The 24,958-nt window shown below is 42.7% G+C and overlaps 1 protein-coding gene across 8 annotated transcripts in view; it reads left to right on the top strand.

The window, feature by feature from the left end:
* Window positions 1-24,958, top strand: part of LPP (LIM domain containing preferred translocation partner in lipoma) — a 319,465-nt gene that overhangs the window by 202,551 nt on the left and 91,956 nt on the right. For 7 of the 8 annotated variants that reach the window (XM_017810600.1, XM_017810598.1, XM_017810603.1 and 4 more), the window contains one exon: window positions 2,541-3,215. In XM_017810600.1, coding sequence (XP_017666089.1) covers window positions 2,541-3,215 — 675 coding nt within the window. The remainder of the gene's footprint in view (window positions 1-2,540; window positions 3,216-24,958) is intronic. The other variant, XM_017810605.1, reaches the window with a different exon arrangement.

A 24,958-nucleotide genomic window follows, 5' to 3' on the forward strand; every position in this document is an offset into this window, starting at 1 on the left:
AGAAATATATAATGTGATGAATAGGGTTCATTTATGTTGTTTTGGTTTGGTCTTTCCCTCTCTCTCTGCTAGGCCATTGTCTTTATAACATTATCTACCTTCTCCCTCTTCACATGGAAAAGAAAAATGCTTTTCTGGTGGTAATTACACAGTGCCGTGTTGTAGACCTTTCATCCCATTACAGTAAGTGGACAAACTACTGTCATTTGCAAGAATGAAATAGGCGAGGAAATGGGAAAGTTTCTGACACTCCCAGGCATAAATGCCAACCTGACATGGGAGAACAATTCTGACAGAAAACAAGTTTTCTTGCTAGCAATGAGTACTGGTGTAGTTCTGCTCTGATGCAGGGATGGAGAAATGCCTGCTCATCTTCAGGTGTTTCAGAAACAGAAGAATAGAGCAGTATTAATGATAGGCTGCAGACCCTTAACCGGTCTCTGCCCTTGCAGTTCAACTTCAGCTCTTCCTTGCTCTCAGTTTCAAAATCTCTTCAGTCTGTCCATGTGCTGCCTTGTCATGGATGTGTTAGCAAGGTCAGGGTGTGAATACATTTAGATGTTTTTTCTCTAGCAGAAATTTTCTGCCTTATTATTCCCCAGCTCTTCATACATACCTTTTACATCTCTTAGAACAGATTGGTGCTCTTATTTGCTTGGGTTCTCTTGATGATTTATAGTGTTTCCTCCTGGGCGGTTTGCTGTCAGGGGAGGTTTGCCCTGAAGGTATAAGGTCTTTGCAGGAATAAGGTCTTTACCAGTGCATCAGCAAAAAAATATTTGCACATCACCAGGAAAGAGCTACCAGTTGGGTGGTAGAGCTTCCTTATCCCTTTCGTAGGCTTGCTTGTGGTCTGTGGACTAGAAGTTGAGTGGCTTGCGCTTATCTCCCTTTTCTTTATGTGAGGTGGTTGCCAGATGTTTGAGGGGCAGTGTCCTACTTTCTCCCACCTTCTATGGAAGATGAGTTTGGAACCCTTGGAGGCTCAGGGCCATGGGTGGTTCAAGTTCCTCTCCAGCCACTGCCCTGGGTGGTTTGGCAGCAATTGACTGTCGCCACCTGCTGACCAGGCAGAGGATTTCTCTGGGCCGGGTACAGCCCGTGTGTAGGGTGTCCAGAAGAGCCCCCACCCCGCTCTCCCTGGCAAGAGGGTGATGGGGCAGTAGGTGGAGATCAGGGTGCTAGCATAAAGCAGGAACACTGAGGACAAATATGACATTGGTCATTTAGAGAAAGGTGGCACATGCCTTAGAGTGAACATAACCATGGGTGAGAGCTGAGCTGGTTTGACTTTGGGCTGCTGTGAACTTGTAGGTTTTCAAGCAGATCATGGGTGAGATCAAGCCTGGTGCAGGAAGTTTGGATGGGATATAACCTCGTATAATTATAGTGTTAGGTGCAGTCAAATTGCATGTCTTCACTATAATCCATCTCTGTATAGGAATGCATAAAATTCAAATACTCTTTCAGAATAAAGGAAAATAAAGAGACAAGAAATTTTACCTAATCCTAAACTCCAGAAGTTCAAGTTTCCTCTTCTTTGATTTAGTGAAAAAACTTAAAGTTCTTCAATGTTCTTCAGAAACTGTTTCACTTTATTAGTTTTTTAACAAAGATACCTTTTCACACTGGTGTTTTTGAACATTTAAATGCAAGGTAAACCAAACAAACAAGTACATTAGACTGAAGGATGTACAATGCCTATGAGGTCGACGTCATTGCACCAAAGCTTCATTCCATGGCCAAATTGCAGGCAACAGCAGCATTTACTGTGATCCTCTTCCCTGGCTGCCCCAGCTGTGCCTGGGGCACTGGTCAGGGTTACATGACTGCCATGGTGGGAGCTGACTTCTGAAGCTCTTGGGAATCCTACCCACCTTCCTGCCCTTTGATGAACCATGTGTAACATTTGCCTTCTCTAGGGTCACTCCAAGTTTTCAACCAGCACATCCAGGGTAGGGACACCTCTGTGTTCTGCTTTGATTTAAGTTGATTCTTACAGTTTGGGACCTACTTTTAGGCCATCCCACCCTGCCGCCTCCTGCACAGTTAAAGGTGCTCCTGTATTGGGGCAGAACCCTACAGGTCCTCTAGGGACCCAAGGAATTTCATGTCTCCATAGAGACTATAATCTCATTTTCTCTCTTTTTCAAAACACTCTCATTTTCACAGGAATGCCTGGGGTTTCCCCTGATTATTTTCCAATGAGTCTCTCCTTTTTTTTTTTCATATATTATCTTTTAGTTTGTTTGTTTGTTTGTTTGGAGGCAGAGGAGAAAACTCCAAGGAGAGATGAAACACCACACACGGCAGTTCTACTCGACTGCCATGGTGCTGTCCCTGTTCTGTCAGAGCAAGGGAAGGTTGCTATTACCATTTTATAATGCATGGTCTCAGGTACATTCCTGCTTTCCTAAGCAGTTTGAGTTGCTGCACAGATGTTACTGTAAATCCCTGTTTCCAACCTAACCCCTCACTGCTTGATCTGGCACCTGAGAGGCCCCTCCTGCTGACGCTGTGTCTCTTTCCTTGCTCCCCAGGTCTCCGGGACCTCGAGCAGCTCCGCCGCCACCACCCCATCCGTGTCCACCCCTGTTACTGGCCACAAGCGGATGATCATCCCCAACCAGCCTCCGCTGACCGCCACCAAAAAGTCCACGGCCAAGGGCCCAGGGCAGCCAGCGCCCATCCCGGTCACTCCTGTGGGCACCCTGAAGCCGCAGCCAGTGCCAGCCTCCTACGCCACGGCCTCCACACCCAGCCGCCCGACCTTCAACGTCCAGGTGAGGACGGCACAGCCCAGCCCGCACTACCAGCCGCCCGGCCCGCAGCCCGCGCACTATGGCAGCCTCGGGCACGGCCAGCCCTACGCGGCCCCGCCGTCCCGCCAGCCCACTGCCCCGCAGTATGGAGCGCCTCAGCCCCACGGGCCTGACTACGGCTACGCTCCACCGCCCGCCCGGCCTGCGGAGCCCGCCTATGGATACGCACCTCCGCAGGGCCGCTACCAGGACCCCTACTATGGGGGGTACGGAGGAAGGAACGGCTCTGAAGCACCCTATGTGCCACAGAGCTCCTGGAAGGCTGAGCCAGCGTATCCTGCTAGTAACGCCATGGGCCAGGCTCCTCCTGGCCTCTACCAGCCGCCAGGCACTAAGAAGACCTATATCACTGACCCGGTGCTGGCCCCGCAGCCACCCACCCTGCAGCAGAAGGTAGGAGATGTGGGTGCTCACCCCCCAGGGGATTGGAGAGCCGCATGGCTGAATGTGGCCTGGGACCCTCTCTGAAAGCGAAAGTGGTGCCATTGGGGATGTGGGGCAGGTCTCCCTCTGTATGGCTTCTAAAAGCTGGAAATAGAGACGTCTCATCTGCTTTGAAAAGAGGCTTTGTGGGGACTTAGAAAAGCCATCAGCCTTGAAGTGTGAGCCAGTGTAACATGTGGAGGTATGGTGTCACCCCACAGGCAGGAGGGAGGCTTTGTTCCTGTGACATACCATTGCCCAAGGAGCTCCCTGGCCATGCCTCCGTACAGCATCGCTGCACTGGGGTCTTCTCTTCTGGGCCCTCCCAAGATGAAGTGAGGGGCTGGGTGAGAGGTTCTGCTCCATGTGCTTGTAGACCTGAGTTGAACCCTGGTTCGACTTGTAATCCTCCCTCTCCTCAGGCAGATGGGAGGTACATGGGAGGTTGGTTTTGATTGTGGTTCAGAGTGATTGTGGAGGTTGTCCTCTGGTGTGTTGCTGTTCAAAGATCACTTATCACTGAAACCACATGGAAATGAGTTCCCACAGAGCTTAGCTCTGGTTTTCTTCTCCGGTGATGGTACGCCGGGTGGCCTCCATCCACTTCAACCAGTGCCCGGACCTCATAAAGCGAAGTCATGTTGAAATAGAAAGTTAAACTGGCCTGCCTGGTTTCTCTGCCCAAGATGACCCTGTCTGGCTTTTATTATTTCTGCTGGTTGAAGTCTTTAATGTGGCTCTGGGGGCACACAGGCACTGTAGCTTTGCAGGGCCCTGGTGCATGACAAGCTGAGGCTCCACTGAAGGGTGAGGCAGGGAGACAGTGACACCATCGCTGCCCAGGCCCACCCTGGCATGTCTGAGCACATCCTGCTCTTGAGCTTGTGGGTGCTGACAGGGAAAGGGGAAAAAGCTTCTGATACATAACAGAAACCCTGTCCTTTTGTTATTTCCTTCTCTTAACAGCACACAGACGATCTTCCTTGAATTCCAGGTTTCTTGGCAGTGGGAACTTTTGAAGGCAAAGATGTTCCTCTAGGCAGTTTAGAGAGGGCAAGAAATTACACAAGTCCTTAAAATATTATCTACTAGCAGCTAAGAAACTGCTTTTTCTCTTTTCTTTCCCTTCCTTACCAAGAAGCTTAGGACTAGGGAGAGAAACAGCTAACTCTCAGCTCTGCAAGTACTTAGCATAGAGCTTAAACTGAAAAGTCACAAAAAGACACAAAATTTGCACATAGCCTTAACTGGTGTAAATTGTTGTGGTTCCAGTGGAGTCACTGAGGAAATGCTGAGGTACAGCAGATCCATATTTAGACTTTTATAGTTACAAGTAAGCTTATATATATAAAAAATTTAAAAACTGTAGTTCAGTCAGCATCTCTATGGAAACACAAATCATCTTGAACCACAAACAGCACAAGCCTGTTAGTCTCATTTGCATTACAAAGCTGGAGGGAGAGTTTAATTTAGCTCAAGTTTGGGGTTTCATGTCTGCATGTATATATTTTTATATATATGTTTGTGTGTGTGTGCACGTGGCATTTGCAAATACACATGCAGAATTACTTCATAAATATCTCTATAAAAATAATTTCAGTTCTTCTGCAGAACAGATTATTATTTGCTTGGTGATAAATCCCTCCAGAAACTTTCTTTCTCATCCAACCTACTAAATAACTGTGTTGTTACCTATTTCACTTTTTAGCTTATAAATCTTCTGTAACATATTGGTGGCAGATTCTGCTCAATTGTTGCTTTGTAACATATATAGTTTAAGTGATGAAGAATTGAAGGTGATCTAAGAGTCTTTACAGGAAATGCTCAGTAATAAAACACTGTATGCTTTGCCATTGAAGCAATGTTGTCTAGTCTTACTGCATGCTGTTCTCTTCCTCTGCAGACTAACTAATTCATAAAATCAACGTTTGGAATTATTTTATTTAAAAGGAAAAAAAAAAAAAGAAAGGCTATATGAGAGCCAGATATCTGATAGAACTGTCACTGTAATTTGACTTGGCTACAATATGAATGTTAACTTATTTTCCTGAACGCAACTGGCTTCTGCATTTTATTGTGTTTTGCCTTTTCAAGGTTGGTTTGAGGTCTTTCAGTTAAGGAAATAGATTTGAGAATCCAGGATAAGAAGTGCATATCACATAAAATGCAAGACGACCTTTAGGAATTTTATTTCTTGCAAGGGAATGATTTTAAAATATAAACCAATTTCTAAATGTATTCAAAATAGTGCATTCTTAATCTTGAACGCACTTTGTTAAGGATATTGTAGCAAATCTATCTCAGATTAAAAGTTCATAGTTCTTAATTCTAATATGATCCATCACTTTGAGAGGTAAAATTTTTCATTTAATTTGTTAATGGCTTTTAAAGGGTCAAAAAAAAAGTATATATTTGGCATTCTGGCTAGAAGGAGGTCCATGGCATTGTGGCTCAGTGCTTTTTGCTGTGTACTAATCATGTTGAAGTCGCTGCTGATCCAAAATAAATCTGGATTGGTATGGGAACAGCAAATAATCTGTACTGGTTCTTAAAACCTGCTGAGAACAATGAGTTTTACTCACTCACAACCCTGCATTGCATTCTGTCCTTGGGCCAGTTATGGAGTGAGAATCATGCATGTGAAACCTCTGGGCATTTTAGTCTTTTGCAGCACCCCGTCTAGCATTAGTGCCCAAGTCCTAGTTAGGAAATGATCTGGTGGAGTGCATGTCCTCATTTAAACCTCCATGTGCTTCAAGGGCTGAAAAAGCTCAGGAGCTTTCTCCTCTGGATGGTAGGTGGTGGGGATTTCTGTAGAAGCAGCAGCAGAGCTCTCATGAGACCATCACAGAAACATGTGACATGATCAGCTACTCCTGTACTTTTTGCCAGCAGTGCTGTGCCTACTCAGACCAAGTCAAAATCTGTAGCCGCTCTTTTAACTTCTTCCTCCCAAAGACCGAAGTGCACAAGATCAGAGTGGCTCATTAGGTCCGCTGATTTCTGGCACCACGATGTCCACAGTGGACAAATGACAAAGCACATTGCTGTTGTGGAGAATTACTGAAACTTTGCCCTGTGACCAAAGCAGGGTTGATAAAACTCCCACCACCGACCAGCTCAGCTATCATCAAATGTTTCTGTGCTGGACTGGTGAGACACCAAATACTTTTGTTGAGCTCTCATATCTTGAAATAGGTCTAGGTCCTTTTACTGCTTTTGGTAGTGTTTGAGTGTTTTTGAGACACTATGACCTCCCAGGTAGATTTGTTAACCTTTCAGGAACCTCATGTATCTCCTGGGAGATCTGGCCACTGGGAGATCTGTTCTTCCTAGGTCTCAGATCCCAGCTATTCTCCTTCTACTCATAGACTTGGGGAACCACATTCCTTCATAAAGGAACCTGCACATTTTCAACATCCAAACTGGGTACCACTGAAGTAATTTGAGAGAGCTTGTTGTTTTGGTCCAGAATGGGGGAAATCTTAACAAACACACTGACCTCTTGAGAAAAATTTACCAATTTGGTGAGGACAGAAGTGTCTTGTAGCTCTGATTTAGTGCAGCATCCAAATCCATGCTCCCTTGCTGCAGATTTTCTAGAAGGAGAAAGGGAGCAGTGTTCCTGCAGTAGCTGTGTCTGTTCTCCCTGACATGGCACAAGTGCACGAGTTCCTTAACCTGGTCAGCCCAAACCAGCCACTGGTCCCACTGTCCCCCTTCACACATAAAGAGCCATCAGTGGCCTCCTCTTCACATGACCCTTCAGTGTTGTGCACCTTTTGAGGTTAGCACCATGAAAAGTAGAGAGACAGTTGGAAATCATAAGGCAGCTTATGCTTTTGGCACGGTTTTGGTGGTGGTGACCACTCGTGATTAGCAGACCTCGGCCACCGCATCGTTTCTGCGCTGCTGGAGGTGGTTTCTTTTCTGCCTGCTGCACCCAGAACCTTCACAGTCTCATGAAGCTTGCAGTGCCCAAAAAGGACTATGATGGCTCACTGTTTTCTCATTTTACACAGCTTTTGCCAGTTTTTCCACTGATTTAATTACCTGTGATGGAGACATTCACTTGGAAGTTTCATCTTTGCCTCAGAAACATATGCTCGCTGGTGTCCTTTGCTATGACTGATGCACTTGTCTGGTACTGGTTTAATAATTTTTACAGTCTGCCATCACTCACATAAAGTGGATACCTCCGGCACCTGTGTTTGAACTGAGACTAATTCACTTGCTGTTTGCTGTTAATCTAGTGACTAGAAATTTTTTGTTCTCTGCAGATGAATAAATGCAGTCTGCCAGATTCCCTCCTGCTGTCACAGGGATATATTCTTTCTTAGTGTTGCTTTTGACTTGGTGGAGAAAGGTAGGCAGCTTGTATACTGCTTCTCACCAAAAATTTTGTGTCTCCACCCAAGTGTCTTCTTCACAAAAGTCAAGTGTCAGAAATTTCCACTGGATGGAATTTGGAGACAGAGTAAAATGATGGTTGAAGTTGGTTTTCTGTCAGTGTGGGACAGTAGCTTCCCATAGCTTTAATATGCTAAAATAAAGTAGAACAAAATAGAATTAAAAAGGCTTATTTAAAATATTCTACTTTGGCATTTAATAACTTAAAAAAGACTGAAAGCTAATGTAAAATGAAGTAGAAGGTGAAATTCTGAAATTCAGAGTTAAATTTGCGAGTTCAGTGTGACATTTCAAAATTTCCAGATGAATATGTAGTTCCTTTCTACCCTGAGAATAGCAACAAATGTCAAAATGTTGACATTCTTCACAAAACAGTAATTCAGAGTTCTAACCAGCACTAGCTGTATATCAGCTGCTGACTCTCTCATTGCTTCTGGGTGGATTAAATTAAATGCTGTTGCTTCTGTTAAAATGAGGAGGAGGGGAAGAAGGCAATGGTGTCTAACAATGAGAAGCTCAGAGTTAGGACTTAGTAGTACTCTGTGGCATTGAGAATGATGTTTTCCTCTTCAAGGTATTATAAATCTCTGCATCGAAATCTTTGTGGATTTTTTCAGGTGATAAGGTGCTGGCAAGAGATACAAAGGGGGTTTCTCAGAACAATGTGCTTATCCTGACTGCAGGAACCCAACACAGTCTGGTTTACACCCTAAATTTTGAAAGAGCCCAATTCTTGGCTTGAAATGTGTTTAACATTTTCATTTGAGAACTTTACTCTTTGCGCTTTGTATTATATTTTTATTATTTAAGCACTCCATATACTAGCAGGAACCAGCTGATGACAGAGCAATTAATCAGATTTTTCTCTTAGGAATCATATATTTTTCTTAAATAACGAAACAAAGAGTTGCCAAACAATTACCTTGAAGTTAAAGGTAAGAGGGAGCCTGCAGCTACAAGAATAAGTCAGGTCAGTATATACTGAGAAACCAACTTAAATTTACAGCTTCAGGATGCAGCTTTTGCAGCTTTAGCCTTTATTCAGCTACAATGGGTTAGTAATATAAGAGGAATAATTGAGAAAGAGGCTTTTGGCATAATACCTGGATGTTCTTTCTTGCTCCTTCTTAAAATAAGCTGAGGACAATGCCTCCATACATGATAAGGCATGGGGCAACCTTGGAGTTAATCAAGGGCTTTGTTTCTGTGCTGTTTAACTCTTGATAACCAAGTGTCTACCTTGAGAGATACTGCCAGACCACGTTACAGTCTAACAGATAGGAATTTTGGATCTGAGGTCATTTTTATGCAGTGACCATATACTTAAGGAACATCTGATGGGAAGGCTCTCTGGTTTTCAAGCAGTGGTGCTCACCTGAACCCTGGGGCCAGCTGAGCTCAGGTCTCTAAGGGACAGCCTGGTCTGTAGTATGATGAGGATGATTGGCCTTGCTGCTGGTTTACAGCTTTCAGTACAGAAAACAGCACCCATAAAAGTGAGTGCCACTTAATTATTTTGCAGGCATACTCTGGCTGCTGCATGTTGTTGTGATGGTGCTGCTGATTACTGGAGGAGCTGTTTCCTTCCGTTTTTCAAATACACTCAAGTCCAACTATATTGTAATTCTTTCAAAGCCAAGGCACCAGAGTGTGTTGGGAAGCTGCTCTTCTGTCTGATAACCTCTGTGTCGTTATCAAGTTTATTGCAATGAAGCTAGGACATGAATGGGTAGGGAAACTTGCCCAAGCTTATGCACCAATTAAGAGAGCTGGGGAGAACAAGGAGACATGGAGCAGTTTGGTGTCATTGTGTGGCTCTTCTGTTTGAGATGAGAAGGTCTCTGGCTGCCCTGTTGGTGTGAAACTCTTTAGGCTTATGACTGGTAGTACCAATGTTAAGAGAAGTCACTGTGCTCACAACATAGTGATGTTTTGGGTAATGCGATATTTTGTCCATGTCCTTTGGAATGGGTTGTCCTACATTTGGGTGGTTTTCCCGCTGACCTCTGTGAAGCATATTTGTGGTCTTAATCCAGTTCTTAATGGCACATGTACATATATAATAGTAATGGTTCATTACTAAAGGATCACTTTGTGTAGGAAGCTGTGCACAATTTAGAAGCTGACTCATTTCTCTGTGGATAGGCCTGGTTGTGCACAACTAGACTCTTGAGCTTAGTACTTCTTTGAGCAGGCAAGTTAGAAAATGGTCGTGGTGCATAGTGAGCAGTGCCAGCCATGTAGGATCCCACCTAAAATAGATATTGAGTTATAAAGAGTAGAAAGTAGTCTGTAATGACTGCTGATGTAATATTTTTTTATCCAAGGGTAATAGTATGAAATAGTTGCTAATATATGGTTACATTTACTGATCATAAATGTTCTGGTACTAAACTAACTTAGGTGTCCACATAATGGGCTTCCTGTTAGGATTTACCTCTGAGTAACTATAAAGAAACATAATATAGTAAATTTAATAGCAGCCTTTGGGGAAAAAAAAGAAGTTAAAAAAAAAAGAGGTTTCCTATCACAAGCTGAAAGAACTCCTGTAAGGCAAACAGAATCTGCAATTACACTGGCAGTTTTGTTCTTAAATGAAAATAATAGTGAATTATAAAGCTGTAAAATTGTTTTCACAACAATATTTTGTTTTTATAACTCATACTATTTCACTTAGTAGCTGCCTGGCTCCAGAGCAAGTTACATAACATGATATTACGAATATGATGCCTCAACTTTTTGTCTAGGGAATTAATTTAGGGGCTCTAAACTTTCCAGTCACATTTTCTTCTTTGTTCCAGACAGTGTATTCTCTCTGCTGGAAAAAATATCAGATGAACTACGTCTTGCTTGTAGCAGAGTAATATTCATATGCTTCTTTATCCACACTAATAGGCCAATGACTTATTTTCACATGGATCCTCAAAATAGTCCAGATTGAAATGGGCCGTCTGAAGTCAGCTACACAAAACAAATTAGAAGAGTGGAGCTGCTGTGTGTTAGCTGATCAATCTGGCATTAGAAAGGATTTTCCACGGTGTGGTTTAGCACCAGTACAGACGGATGAATTAGTATTACTGTCAGTATCACTCATTCTCCCAATTAAATCTTTTTCTAAACAAACAAACAAAATTTCCTTAAATGAATCGGCAGTAACTTAACCTGACGTATTAGGATTACTTTAGTCATCAGTAAAATGGAACCACACTTGAGCTATAATACAGCAGATTAGCTGTCATAATTTTCATCCCATTATTGCCTAGTTAGACTGTACTTTGCCAGCACCTGAAGGATATTTTTTTCAGGGGTTTCCTCCAGCTTTTTGAGAGCTGGTTGCTCGTTAAATGAATCACGTTCTTTTCTGTTGTTACTGTGAAGGAGCTTAAAGAGAAAACTCATGCCTTTTTCAGGGAGAAAAATCCCTAAGTGGACAAGGAAGCTCCTGCTGTCTATATGCCACTGATGTATTCCTTCTAGGCTCTCACCAGGAAGCCTGGTGAGTTTTACTTTGCAATCCAAGTTGATCAAGAGAGGAAATCTCCCTGAGGAAGTGCCCTGCAACATTTGTATATTGTAAACCTCCATTTCAAGAGTGTCTTGCAGACTTAAAAGTCCCAGATGACCATTGTGTTTCCCTGATCTGATGATCAGCATCTCCTTCTCCAGCTTGTGTTAGAAGGCCGCTTTTCTGTTCCTTTTGCTGCATCAAAGTCCTTTCTCCCTCCTATTAAGCAACACTTACTTGTGACCTCTCTTCCCTGAGGCTGCATCCCAAAACATGCATCAATTCTTCTATGACCTCATTCGAATACTTCAGTTAAAACTTTCTCCTGAACCCCTTTCCTTAACTGTTTCCCATAATCTAGATTTTTCACAACTTTTACATGTATCCACATCACTTTCCCTGAGGGTTCTTGTCCTCTAAGGCTTAAGCTTAAAATTGGGCCTTTTGCTGCTGTAGAATTTCCAGATCACTGAGCAAGTGATGGATGAGTCTTTCTAGTAGATTTTTCAGTACAGGGAAACAATGCAGTTGTATTGCAGGCAGACATGGCCCTGTAGGTAACAGAGGGTGTTGGGAGTGCATGAGCTTGTGTTTGTTTCTTTGTGAGGTTGCTCTCCAATAAATATGTCCAAATACAATTTTCAAATCTGAATTTAGCTTCCCACCCACCTTTCTGTACCATTTCACCATCAGGTCACCTTCTGCTGAATAAATACAGTACAGCAATTAAAACCTTACTGTAATTAAAAGAAATTCAGCATAAATTTAAACAGCATGAAGATAAGAAAGGTAAAAGGATAAAGACAACTGGAAGCTCAGTTCTGTGTGACCTGCTTTTGAATAAACAACATTATATTCCACAGTCAATTATCCAAAAAGTACAATGTGTTCTGTTGCCAAAAAAAGGTTGTCAGATAGAAGTGGTTAGTCAAAAGGACACATGCACTGGAGTGAACATTAGTCTATTGTACTCAGTATAATATTATACAAACAGAGCTGGTTTGTTACTGGCTTTTTTCTCTCTTTCTTTCTTTTTTTTTAAAATTTTTTTACCACAGATGAGATTATGCAGCTTTTTAATATTATTTCATGAACATCTAATTGCAGACTTCAGCAAGAGGTGCAGATATTGCTAGGGAAATCAAATAAGGTATGCTCTGTGCAGCCCAATAATAAGGCTTCCAATACAAAAGTGGAAAAACAAGTCATTAGTTAGAACCATCGAACGGAAGAAGTCTAATGGGAGCCACAGGATAAACATTCCATTTTATTATGTCTTCGTTATATGTTTTGCAAGAATCTGTGGTTATAAATTAAAATTGCTTTTTGCAGCAGTGGCTGTAAAAAGTTCAAAATCTGTGAATGTACCTATTATTTTTATTTATATCACAGCAGGCTGCTAGCAAAATTAACTTCTTCCCCCTCCTGTTCGTTAGTTAAAGATGGAAAATGCATACAAATCCATATCTGCAAGCAGTGCTCAAAAATGCCCCCCTTTAAAAAAAAAATAACAAGATGGCATCAATTTAAAGTGGGAGAAAAAAGAGGGAGAAAACCCAGACATCTCAGATAAAATTAACTTCTTCAGCATTACACAAGTTGGTAGGTCTGGTGTTTGTTTAGAAATTTAAATTAATGCTAGTGAAAGCATTCAGACTGTACTTTGACAGACGAGATGGGGTTTTACTTGAGACCATGTCGCTGACAAAGCAGAAGATTTTCCAGGGCTCTTCTCCAGTTGAACTGGCAGTCTTGGAGACCCTGATTACCAGCAAAAAAAAGCAGTGTTAGAACAGGATCTTCTCATGCTGTCTTCTGCCTTATGAGCAGGCAGGAGACGTGCTGCTGTGTGAGGGAATGTGTTCAATCTCTGACTCTGCCCCACACTCTCTTCTGAACTTTCCAGCAAAACGATTAATTTGTGTTTTAATTCAGCTTTTGGAAGTTACTGCCTCAAGGTAACAGCCAGAGCAGAGATTGTGGAATGGAGGTTTGTGGTGGTTGGAAACATCTGTTTCTTCTTTCAAAAATGATACAAAGACATGCAGTCTTAAACCCGCATCACCCTCATCAGCCCTTCTGCTTCCATTTAGGAGTTAATCATTAACTGTGGGACCGTAGACAGCTTTCTCCTGTCGAGGACAGGCTATCCCAGGCTTGAGATCAGTGGCTTTCACCTTGCAAATTCGAAGTGTCAGCAAATTAATTCTAAGGTGTACTTCCCCTGATCTATGAAAGCCTGTTGTCAGAAGCTTAAATTCATTATGTGGGGGCCTGCACGTCCAAGGGAGAAAATAAAAATGTATGCAAATTAAAAAAGCAAAAGAACACTTCCCTAGGGACTTCTTTACTCTTTCACATTAGCATTCCCCGTGGGACATTCAGGAAGCAAGCCACGGTGGTCTCTCTTGGGCTGGGAATTCCTGCTGTGTGGGCATGGTTGAGGTTCATAGGCATCTTTCTCCAGGGACTAGTCAGAAAGAGCCTTCAGGCCAGGACCACAGCACATCTCTAGGATGGATCAGATTAAAAAATGATACATGTTTTTGAGTCTCCATGGTGCTGCTGTTCCTGCTCCCTGGTTATCACCATTATAATTCTGCTAGTGTTGCTTAATAATTGTTCTAAATACTAGATAATGACAAGAAATCAATACCATGGGACCTAATTGCTTTTCTATCATTGGGAATTTAAAAAAAACCCAGACACGTTTAGTGATGAAGAACCTGTTTTAAAGTAGAGTCCTGAATTTTTCTATACAACCTGATTTTCTGCAAACTTTGTCTCCCACTGTGCAGCCAGTTGCTGAGAAATTATTTTATTTCCCAATTTAGATGTTGGACAGTGACTCAATATGCCCTGGAAATACTATCATTCTAGCAATTTTCTCATGTGGTAGCTGAGCTTAATGTCGGAGAAATGGGTAGTTACGAGACAAGACACTGTAAGGTTGGACTTGGGTTCTAAAAATAAATGTTTGGTTAACTTTTAGTTGTTAACAATTTTCTACTGCCATACATGTTAGAAAATGGAATAAGTGCCCTCATGCAATTCCAGGATCCCTCTGTGGTCAACAGAAGTATCTACAGAAAATTAAATATGTTGGTAATACAGATAAATGCTGTGGCCACTCTCACCATATGTTTTGTACACTCTGCTGTATAGAATTTTGGGATCAAAAGAGTTAACTGTTTAATAAGGAGAACAAGTGATTAAGTGTGGGTCTAGATAGACCTTGCTAGCATGCCTGATTTCTCCAATGTCTCCTTTCTGGCTCTAGACTTTGTAGTTTAACCTTTTTTCTTCTTAGCTTCCTCTGTAAAACAGGTATAATGTTTGCTTCCTGTATCACAGAGGGGGTTTTGAGACTTGAGTGTCTGCAAATTAGTTTTAAAGTCTATAAATGCAAAGTAGTATTCCTATTTTCTGTGTGAAAGGCAATGGAAATCATGTGCAGAGCCTCTCACAGCAGGCACAGTGGTTATTTGAAATGAAGGATATTTCTGCACCTTTATATGGAAATGAGGAAAAGACCTCTCTTAAATCTGTGGCTATTAAAAACAGTTAACTTTTAACATTCATGTAGTATTTTATATTATCAGAGCTCTCTTATGAATCTCAACTAAATTCTTCACAAAGCCTCTGAAACGCGTAAGGCAGTATCAGGCTTTTATGATCATTTCCTCATACTCACAGAGGGAGAAAGTAACCCAGCCAGGCTCACATGGGTAACAGCCCCATGGCTTTCTCCTCCATTGGTGACAGACAGATAGCAAGGACCTGTGCCAGGCAGATAAAAAGGCTGTCTCAGAGGTGGAGAATGAGCTAATTAATCAAGTCATATGGTTTTACGAATGAGTTAGCTTTAGGGCAGTGAGGTATATACATGCTAGCCTTGAGGAACAATGCAGAGTTCTGACCTTGTCTGGATCAAGGGCTTTGGTGGGATTTAGGATGAATGTGGTCCTCTCTCTCATCTGCTGTGCGTGCACTTAGAGCAAGAATATACAGTGCCTCACTGTGGCATATGTCCCAGTTTTATTTTGTTGCCAACCATGGGGAAAGGCCAGTGAGATCAGGCATGACTACTGGCATCTTGGGCTTTTCTGTTACTGTAGCATCTGTATGTTTTATGAGGAACCAGATGCAAAGAATGTGGGAAATGAGGAAGAGGATAAATGTTGTTGCCCAGTGTTCAGGATTGTTCAACCAGTTTCCTTTGGTGTTCAGTCTGGGATGGTTCATTAGACATTTGGTGGCTACGTAATGCCCCATTTGGTTTTAGAAGGCTGTAAAACAAACTTATTTATGAAAGGAACTGTTTTGCAGCTGGAGTCAGGCTACCTCTGTACAGTAATTCCAGCTGTTGCTGGAATGAGACAAGAAACCAGGAATGGAAACAAGCAAACATCCAAAAAAGCTGCAGCAGATATGATACCACATATATGAAGTCCATATACATAATTCATATAGGATAATATTTAAGCAATGATTTATCCTATGGAGACACTTGAGTTGTAATATACAGGTTACCTTTTTGTGGTATGTATATAGGACCAGAGTGATGTCAGTATAGCTGTACTGACTTTGGAGCAACTGTTGATTTAGTAACAGCTGGGAATATAGATCAGGGGCTAACACAGTCTTTGTCATCTGGGGTTCTCAAGAAACATCTAGGAGACTGAGTAAATCATAGAGTAGCCTCTCCTATTCTCTATTCTATTCCTATATTCTTCTATTCTATTATTTCCTGCCTGCCTAAAATAATTATACATTGAACCTATTTCTGATGCTACAGAGACTTTATGGTTAGCTCTAGGGGAATCGACACCTTGTACCTGCTGGTATGTGGGAGAGCTTGGTCTGCTGTTTACTAGCCTTAACATTTTTTGTTGCTTTCTTTCATGAGATATTGCTTCTGAGGAAACAGAGATTTTACTTCCCATATTAAACTATATCCATATGTGAGTTCTTGTAAATAAGAAGGAAGAGGAATGCTGTAACACAACAGCTCTAGTAAATGACACCCTGCAGTGGATATGCAGCCATTTCAGGGGGGATTGCTATGGCTTTCAGAGTGGTCTGTGACTGATTGGGGTTATTTCTGAACAGACACCACCAGTGATGTGAGATTCATCAGAAAGGACTGTTGACAGTATAGGTAGAGAGCAAAGGTAGTTATCAGAATGGGTTGGTTGTAAACTCGCATCCTTACAGATATGAAGCAAAAAGAATGTTGAAAACTTGGCTCATTTTTACAGATAGGTATTTCCTCGTAAGCTTTCTTTCCAAGCCCCCTACTCCTAATTTTTCCCATAAGGATTTCTCTGAATCTCACATCCTATTTTTCTTGGAGAGAGATTTTTTCCTGCTTCTCTTACGCTCTGCACAAGTGGCAGCCATTCACTCCTCCTCAGTGATGAATATATATAAGGTTCAGTATACAGCATCCAGAGCATTGTGATGACAGTGAGCAAGGCAGCTACACTGAGCTTTTGCTGATGAGAGTTTATTGCTCATGGTTTCATATCAGCTCATATCTGCCTCAGCTGTTCTGCAGATGCCTTTCTTCCCCAACACTGATTTTGCACTTGACTTGCAGGAGACTGCAATTCCTCCGCAAAGGTGTGTAGCTTTCCTCAGACCTGTGTGATTGCCACTGGGTAGGTTTAGATTGGCAGGAGCCCAAGAGACTTGAGTGCTGGGAGAACCATGAGTACTCATAAATCATGGGACTACAAGAATGAATATAAAAACCTACCTGAGAAAAAGAAACAACTTGGCAATTGCTAGTGTATGTTTAGTCTGAAGTTCGCTGTGGGATATTAACACGCAGATCCATGCACATGTACGTAGGCAAATATAAGCTGGGTAATAGCACTTCTAGAGCTCTACCCACTTCTAAAGTTCTTAGTGTTGGCTGATCAGCCATGATCTCTGCTCTTTTGTGCCTCCTATCCATGATGTTTGAATTGCTGAGGCTGAGGACTGCGACTTACGACCTTCAGCCGAACATGGTGCAATGAGTTGTTTTCAACCAAAACATGATTATTTAAGTGGACTAATTTCAACCTTTATCACACCCTGATCAGAGAATTTGCCAGCTTGGTTTGACAGCTTGGACCCTGTGTTACCTTCCTTTCCCCTGGGAGTTACTGTGGGTGACCTGTTCCACACTGATTTCCCCCATCAACCTGCTTGCCCCAGGCATGTGCGATTCAGGTGGCTCAGTCTCCTTTCATAGGAACTCTGGTGGGATCACTAAATCTGCCCCAAAGGGAAGAAGTCTGGAGACTGCTGTGTGCAAGCAGTGAAGGACCCTAAGAATGCCTCTGAATAAGTGGCACTCATCATACAGATGTGAAAACCAAACTTTGTTTGGGTTAATTAACATGCCCAAGTCCAAAGTGAAAGTGGTGTTGAAGAGGGGAAGTGAACCCAGAGGTTTTGCCATGCAGTGGTCTGTGCTTCCCCTGAAAAGGGGAACTTGTAGTGGCACCTGTAAGGTCTGAGGGGTTTCTGTGAGGCCATCCAAACCACCAAATCCAAGTTTCAATGAGTCTCTCAGTTTTCCTTTGTTCCTGCTTCGCTGGATTGCCAAGAGAAGCTCTGAGGGAAAGGGCCGTGTCTGGGTGTCCTCCTGGGAGCTGCTGGGCACCACTGCTAAGCCTAGGCCAGGAGCTGAAGTCAGGATGTCTTTCAAGTGATGCTACAGAATGACATGGCCTCTCTGACCGGGATGCACAGGCACGGGGCAGTGAGCAGAGCAAACACGGGTGTGTTTGAGTGTGTGTGTGTTTGCAGATCAGAGCATAGCTGCCTTGTCTTCTTGTTTCAGAGCACAAGGGAAAGGGGACAGCCAGCGGTCACAGCTGCCTTTAGTAAAATGTTATCTCAATTAATCCTTTGGTTGTCTTGTTTATTAGGAGATAGCACTGTCCACACAGCATGTAAGTTTATCCCCTACCTTGTCTTAGTCCAAAGGCTGAAACAGCCTGACAACACAGCAAGCCCAAAGTTCCTCTTGTGGATGACACTAACAGAGCAAACCTCAAGAAAAGCTTTTGGTGCAGCTGAAGGCGTAGTCAGTCCTGCTTGTTTGATCTCTCTGCTTTCACTCTCTTGCCACCACAACATACATTAGTACTTGCTGATTCATGAATGCACCCTCTCAATCTATATTTCTCTTGTATCTTCTAAGAAACAAGAAGGAATTTGTGCAACTTCTGTTGGAAGCATTGAGCACCTTGCAGAGCTGACCTTCAGCATTTCCTTCCCTCATTGTTCTTGTTTTAACATGAATAGGTTTTAACCTAAAGGTGATGGGTCAACACCAGGGCCAGGCTTCCATCGTGTTTGATGCTCTGTTGATCCAGCAGTATTTGTCTTGGTTATTTTTTTGTAGCAGTGAATTACAGAAGTTCATTCCTGTTTCTTTTCCTGTGTCCTCATCACCCTGATCAGTAGCACCAGTAGTCCTTTTTTGTTGGTTTTTTTTTCCCCAAACCAAGATGTTAGACTCACCAGTTTCTGCAATCTTGTCTCGTGGAAGGCCATTGCATGTACCCATTTCTCTTCTTACCAGTGTCATTTGCAAATCTGCTGGTGCCATGTATACAGATCAGCCTCTTGAGAGACCTGCTAATTTTCCCACCAGTGCATGAGCTGTTTTGGTCCCAGTCTTGGAGAGTTTTCTGTTGTCATTCAGTGTCTAGGGAGCTGCTGGCTTACTTGAGCACCTTTGTTCACTTCTGGTGGGACACTGGCACCTGTTGAGCTGGGGCCGTTGGTCTGTGTGTATTTGACATATCGTTTGCTTTTGTCATGCCATATGTCTTCTAATTACACTGTCCTGGAGGGATGCCAGCAGGAAAAGGACAAGACATACAGAACAATATGCAATGGCATGAAGAGGTTTTACTGGTGTGTGAGGAAAGATTTTATCCAGGCCTTTTAGCAAATGTTTTGATATTCACAGGAAAGTGAATATCAAAGTGCTCTCGTTGTTCTCAGAGAGCCAGGGCCCAGCTCCAAGCAGTTTGGAATAGCCCTCTCAGCCTTGCACATGAAACTCTGCATGTTGTGAACACATGGCTGTTTTCACATAGGTCCTCCCTCCATAGGAGTGGTGTCCTTAATGCCACAAAGCACTTACTGATCCTGCAGAAAGCTCTCTGACCGACTGAGACAAATTCACCTTTGAAAATGCAACTAGTGTAGTGTGATGACTCAGAAACATCAAGGGATTTTTTTTATTTGTTTGTTTTGAACCACAAATGGTTCTGTTTGAGGTTTACCTAGGGTCAAGCTGCAAACTATAGAGCCAAATTTTGACTGTGCTGATGTTTGGAGCTTAGCTCGTTATAGGAAAGCCTGTTCTTAATTGGGATACATAATCAGATTTGAATTTCACCTCAGAGCCAAGAACTGATCTGTAACTTCTACAGTTCTGCATTTTCTGTAAAGTATGTCTTTATAGTCAGTGTAACACTGCCACATGAGTGGTAAACAAGCAAGTCCCAAAAGTAAACACAGTAAAATAGGAAAGCTACGGACAGGATTTACGTCATCAAAGTCTCCCTAAATATTTTCAACGATTATCATTTGTCTAACATTGTCACCATCTTTTTTGTTTGTTTGCTTTTTGTTTTTCTTAATTGACTTTATATAGATTTCATTAAGTGTGAACTACACACCATGTTTTACTGGTATTGTATGTCAGGGAAAAATGTGCATCTGATTTGGAGGGAAATCCTGTTCAGGCTTGAAGATAAAGCAAGATTTGTGTAGTAGGTGAAAATCAGGTTTGTTTTCATCCTTTGTTTTAGTCTGAATATAGTATTTATGTGGGGAGAGTTGATGCTTGTTTCTAGTGCAAAACAAGTTGTTGATCCTCCTAAACTGAGTGAAAGTAGCTGATAATCCCAGGGAGAAGTAAAGAAGGATTTTTTTGAGGCGTGTCTCATCTCAGGCTGGGGAATGTAACTTTTGCTTTTTGTATCTTCACATGCGATGTTGCCAAAATTTCTAGCATGCTCACAGTGCTCTGTCTTCATTGCTGCTTTGCTTTTTTTGACTTGTGATCATCTCAGCTTCATTAATAACAACTAACCCCTTTCATCACTCTCTCTCTCTGTTTATTTAGAGATTGACCTTTTGAGTGTTTGCACTAACAGTTTCTCTTTGTGAATTGTTCAGCCACAGAAATAAGTTCCAAGAAAGGGAATGTTATTTTTCTCTTGCATACTTGCAGCATTCAGAAGATGTGCCTCTGCACCTGCTTTTCAAAAGAAGCACACCCAGCTGCTCTTGCCTGTTTTGGGATGCCCAGATCTGAGGAGATGATGCCCTATAATGAATGTTAACGATTGTGATTTGGCCTGGAGGGGTGGCATTAGGGTGTATTGACAGCAGTGATCACAAGGGGGTCAAGCAGTTTATTTTGCATCCCCTTTGAAAAGTCTCCTTTCTCGGATGTGTTACTGAACAGTTTCTCCGGAGATATACACGTATGAACAGCATTTGCTACTATTTGTAGGGCTGGCTATGAGACAGATCCTGCAGAACCTGCAGCATTTAGAAGGACAAGGCAAATACAGTCTCTTTATTTCCTTACAGCACCTAAGATGCAAATAAAAGGCAGAGAGATCTTGCATATGGACGAACCTGCCCATTTCCAGCTTTCTCTGATCCTTGGCTCCAGATAGAAATGAAGTGTACATATGTTAAGAGGACAGCAAGGCCTTGGTCCAGCAATCATTCTAGAGGTGAATATGTTGCCCTCTGAACCATTGATAAAATTTCCTGTATGAAGAAGAGAAGGCAGAAAGCTTCAGCAGGAAAAAGCAAGAACTGACCAAAGCAGAGGAACAATCACACAAAAAGCACAGAAGCCCTGTTTGCTCCAGAGCAAATCAAAGCGGAATAGAAGACCTAGAGAAAGCAGGACACTAAGGATTGATGTCTGCTGCAAACAAGTGCAGCTTTGGGATGGTTATGGACTTGATGATCTCAGAGGTCTTTTCCAACCCAGTTAATTCTATGATTCTATGATTGCACAGGACAGTGCTTAGGAACCCCTGTGCTCCGAATTTAGGCTAGAGTGACTCTGAAGGCTTTTGACAGAGCTCTAGCCTGCATCTCTTCTGCTAAGTGTGAGAGAAACAAGAAACCACAGGGAAATGACTGCAAACCTTGTCAAAAGCTTTGAATAATCTTCCTGACTTTTACTTTTCCATACTTGACATTGTTATTCCTAAATCTGTTACACTACAAAACACAGCACATGTGCAAGCTGCTGAGTTGCTGTTTAATGAAGCGTAGTTTCCTATTGCCTGCGAGACAGTTTTTACAGACATGAGGTTTGCACTTCGGTTTGGCTACTAGAGCCGAGCCGTGAGCTCAAGAGACTGCAGTACTCTCAAGCGAGGGACAATCCTTCTGTTACTTCAGCACCTCATTTAACAACCTTGTTGAATTATCTAAGACTACCCAGATGAAAGCCATGGTCAGATTTCACCTCTTCAGTCCCAAGGAGAACTGTGAGAAGTTAGTTTTTGTGGTATGTGGTGGCACCATTCAGCTGCACTGTCACCTGCACTGTTGTAACCACACGGTGCAGGAAAAAGCAATGCATTAAAATGAAAAAATATGCTGCTCCCGTCCCAGTCATTTCAGGCCCAAAGCCTTGTCTGGCCATGTCCTCTGGTGCATAACAACTTTCACTGGCTGTGGGCTCTGGCATCTGCCTCACAGTCAGGTTTCTCAACATTCAGTCTGTTGATTAAGAACCCTGTTTTGTTTAAATCCTATAGGATTTGTAACTGGTCAGGTTGCTCATGCTGAAATATGTGAGTGCTCTGCACTGCAGGGCCCTGGGTCCATCTGCAAGAGTCAGTAACCTCCTGGGTGTCACTTGCCCAATCTCTGAACCTTGACATGTCCAGGCTATTCTTTGGCCAGTAGCTCATGCTGGTGCATGAGTATCTCTGGGTTAGCCTGTAAGCTTGTTGTTCATTTTATTCCTTCCCCTTAATTCATTAACTCTGAGGCTATCCAAATGTCACTGTTTAAGCCAAAACCAGCACACCAAAGCATACTGGCTTTGGTCTTGATTACAGTAGTTTTGGCTTTTCTCACTGCATTTATACAGACTTTTCCTTCCTGGTTATCTGACTGTAGCTTGCACACCCAGGATCTATTATTTATTCACTTGTCTGCAGCTTCATTTGCTTCTTTGCTGTGATCCTCACACTTCTCCATTTTATCACCACCTCTGTTCAGATGTCTGGGTGGACTCTCATGACTGAGACTAGGATTACCACTGGTTGGCCCTAGGTCAATCTTCAGGCTCATACATCCAACCACCCCCTTTTGTCCATGGTGAGAATCCATCACTCCCTCCATGTTGGTGCTGTTCTGCACTGACAGCCATGCGGATAGAGTTTGGTGTAAACCTGAGCAAATTAAGCAGAAAGATTCACACCCAGTGGATTTCTTTGGGTTTCAGGTCATGTTATGGGGACAGACTGAAGCATTTAGCACCCAATATGCCACTCATGTGCTGAAAGCAAAATTTCACAGTCTGGTCACCACCCTAACTCTTCTCCATCATAAGACAACAACTCTATAATGCAGCATCCAAGCTGGGCAGTCTCTGCCCTCCTTGCTTTTTGGTGGCGTTACAAAAAGGGTGCCTTGGAGGTGGCAGTTCTGGTAGACCAGCTCTGTGGATCTGTGACCTTTGTTAGGGACAGGGCATCGTTTCCTACTTGTGTTCTGCAGCATTGAGGAGCATGTAACAAATGGGGTGATGCTTACCAACAGTTTTAGGGAACATGGTGGGGACTCAGTGACTGTGTAGAAAGAAGCATGGAGAGGAATAAGGAAAATCCCTACTGAGAGTGGAATCTAACTAATAAGTCCCTGCAGCTGTCTCCCCTTTCTGGCTTAATTTTCCTCTTAATTTCCAGCATGGAGAGCAGCAGGGGATGCTAAAAGTCTTTCCTGCTGGCAGAGAGGAGCAGTTTGGATGTCTCTCTGCCAAAAATGTAGAAGCCGCATGCTTTGGTGTCACCCAAGATGCTTCAGTTCATTGACTCTTAGAAATGTAAAGGCTGGGAGGGATGGAGACTTTCTCTTCCCATTCCCATCACCAAAGTAGGATTGAGAGCAGCTCCCAGACACTTCTCCTGGCAAAGGCCGTTTCTGGTTGGGAGTCCTGGTGTTGCTACCAAATACCTGCTGGCTCCTGACCTGAATTCCTGCTGATGTGGTGCCGTGAGGGTGCCCAGGCTTAGCCAGGCCTGACAAGATGTTTCCTCCATACCAAGTTTGGTGTTAACAGAGATGCAGGCCTGGCATGGGAACAGTGAGCAGACAGGCTTTTAGTAGACTTGAGCGGGTTTGAAACCTGAGATGCCTTGTCTCCTTTGTTCCCCAAAAGAGGGAAATCTTCAGTTTTGTTGCCAAATCATGATTTTTTTTTCTACAATATAAAATCAAGGCCTCAAACCCCAGTTTTGCAACAAATTAGCAGCTGATCTTTCTCATTAGAAATAACTGTGCAATGAGAGTGTGATACTGCAGCTGCAACACACTGATCACTCTTCTTTTTCTTTCCTTTGAGGCCAGACTTTTCTTTCTGGCACCCAGAATTAGATTTATACATCTCTATTTGGCTACTAAAGAAGCAGCCCAAGGTATGATTTTCCATAGCACAATGCCTTTGACTTCAGTAGGGGCTGAAGGGATGCAGCAGTTCAAAAAAGGTGACCTCTCATTTAGTGTTTACAGATGCATTTCAAAGCTTGACTTCAGGCATGTGAATTTGAAAATGTTTGACCTGAAGTCCTTTTCCCCTTTTGGTTTACTGCCAGCTCTTATCTGGTCGTTAGTGTAGCAGGTCACCACATTATCCCTTAGCAGCAGCTATCAGTAAGTGTCAATTCCCAGCAAATGAATTCAGCAACTTGACAATATTTTTTTTTTATGGCTATTTAAAAGATGACAAAAATCATAAATCTTCCAGGCTTGTCATTGAGGGTTTTTATTGGGTTTGTTGATGAAACAACTTCACAGCTCAGCTGAAGAGGAACTGCAGGGTTTGAAGAAGCAAAAGGCTTTTGATAGTGTGCAGTAGTCCAAGAAATTGAAGATAAAAACCAACTTGCTGGCAGTTTTTCCCTATTCCTTCTTCCTAGTCAGAGCATGAACTTCTCTTCACACCCCTGGGAGAGGCTGGAAAATCCCTCTACATGGCCAACCACCATGTAGAGCAAGGGGATGTTTTTAACCCTGGGCATTAGAGAAGGGGAATTAAGACCTGGAGGGCAGCAGTCGAGGCGAGCATGACCTCCCTGAGTGCAGCAGTGTTTCCTTCTCTCCTTCACATCTTGCAGTGGAAAGTTCCATTGCAATATTGTTGTTTTACTGTTAAAAATTTTATTTACTGAGGAAAGTTTGAATCTTGTGGACATTTTGATAACAGCCAATAAACTCTCCTCTATAAATCTATTTGGTGAACTCCCTGGTTGCCATTTGCATTCTCATCTGCTGTGCAGGCCAGTGGCTCTCATTGACACTTTATTTTGCAGTCAACGAACTTACTGGCAGAGTTTATGGAGTAATTGCAGCATTATGCAACAAGTGGGAAGGTTTACGGCTTTGTGTAGAAGGAAGATATAATTGTGACAACTAATATAACTGCTTTAGCTACCACCCTGACACCAGGTTGCTCCTTAAAATTCCAAGTTGAATTGAATAGTATCTAAAAAGTGTGTATCTGTTTAACAGAGAG

Source organism: Lepidothrix coronata, unplaced genomic scaffold, assembly GCF_001604755.1.
Source record: "Lepidothrix coronata isolate B3197 unplaced genomic scaffold, Lepidothrix_coronata-1.0 Scaffold29, whole genome shotgun sequence".
Classification (NCBI taxonomy): Eukaryota; Metazoa; Chordata; class Aves; order Passeriformes; family Pipridae; genus Lepidothrix; species Lepidothrix coronata.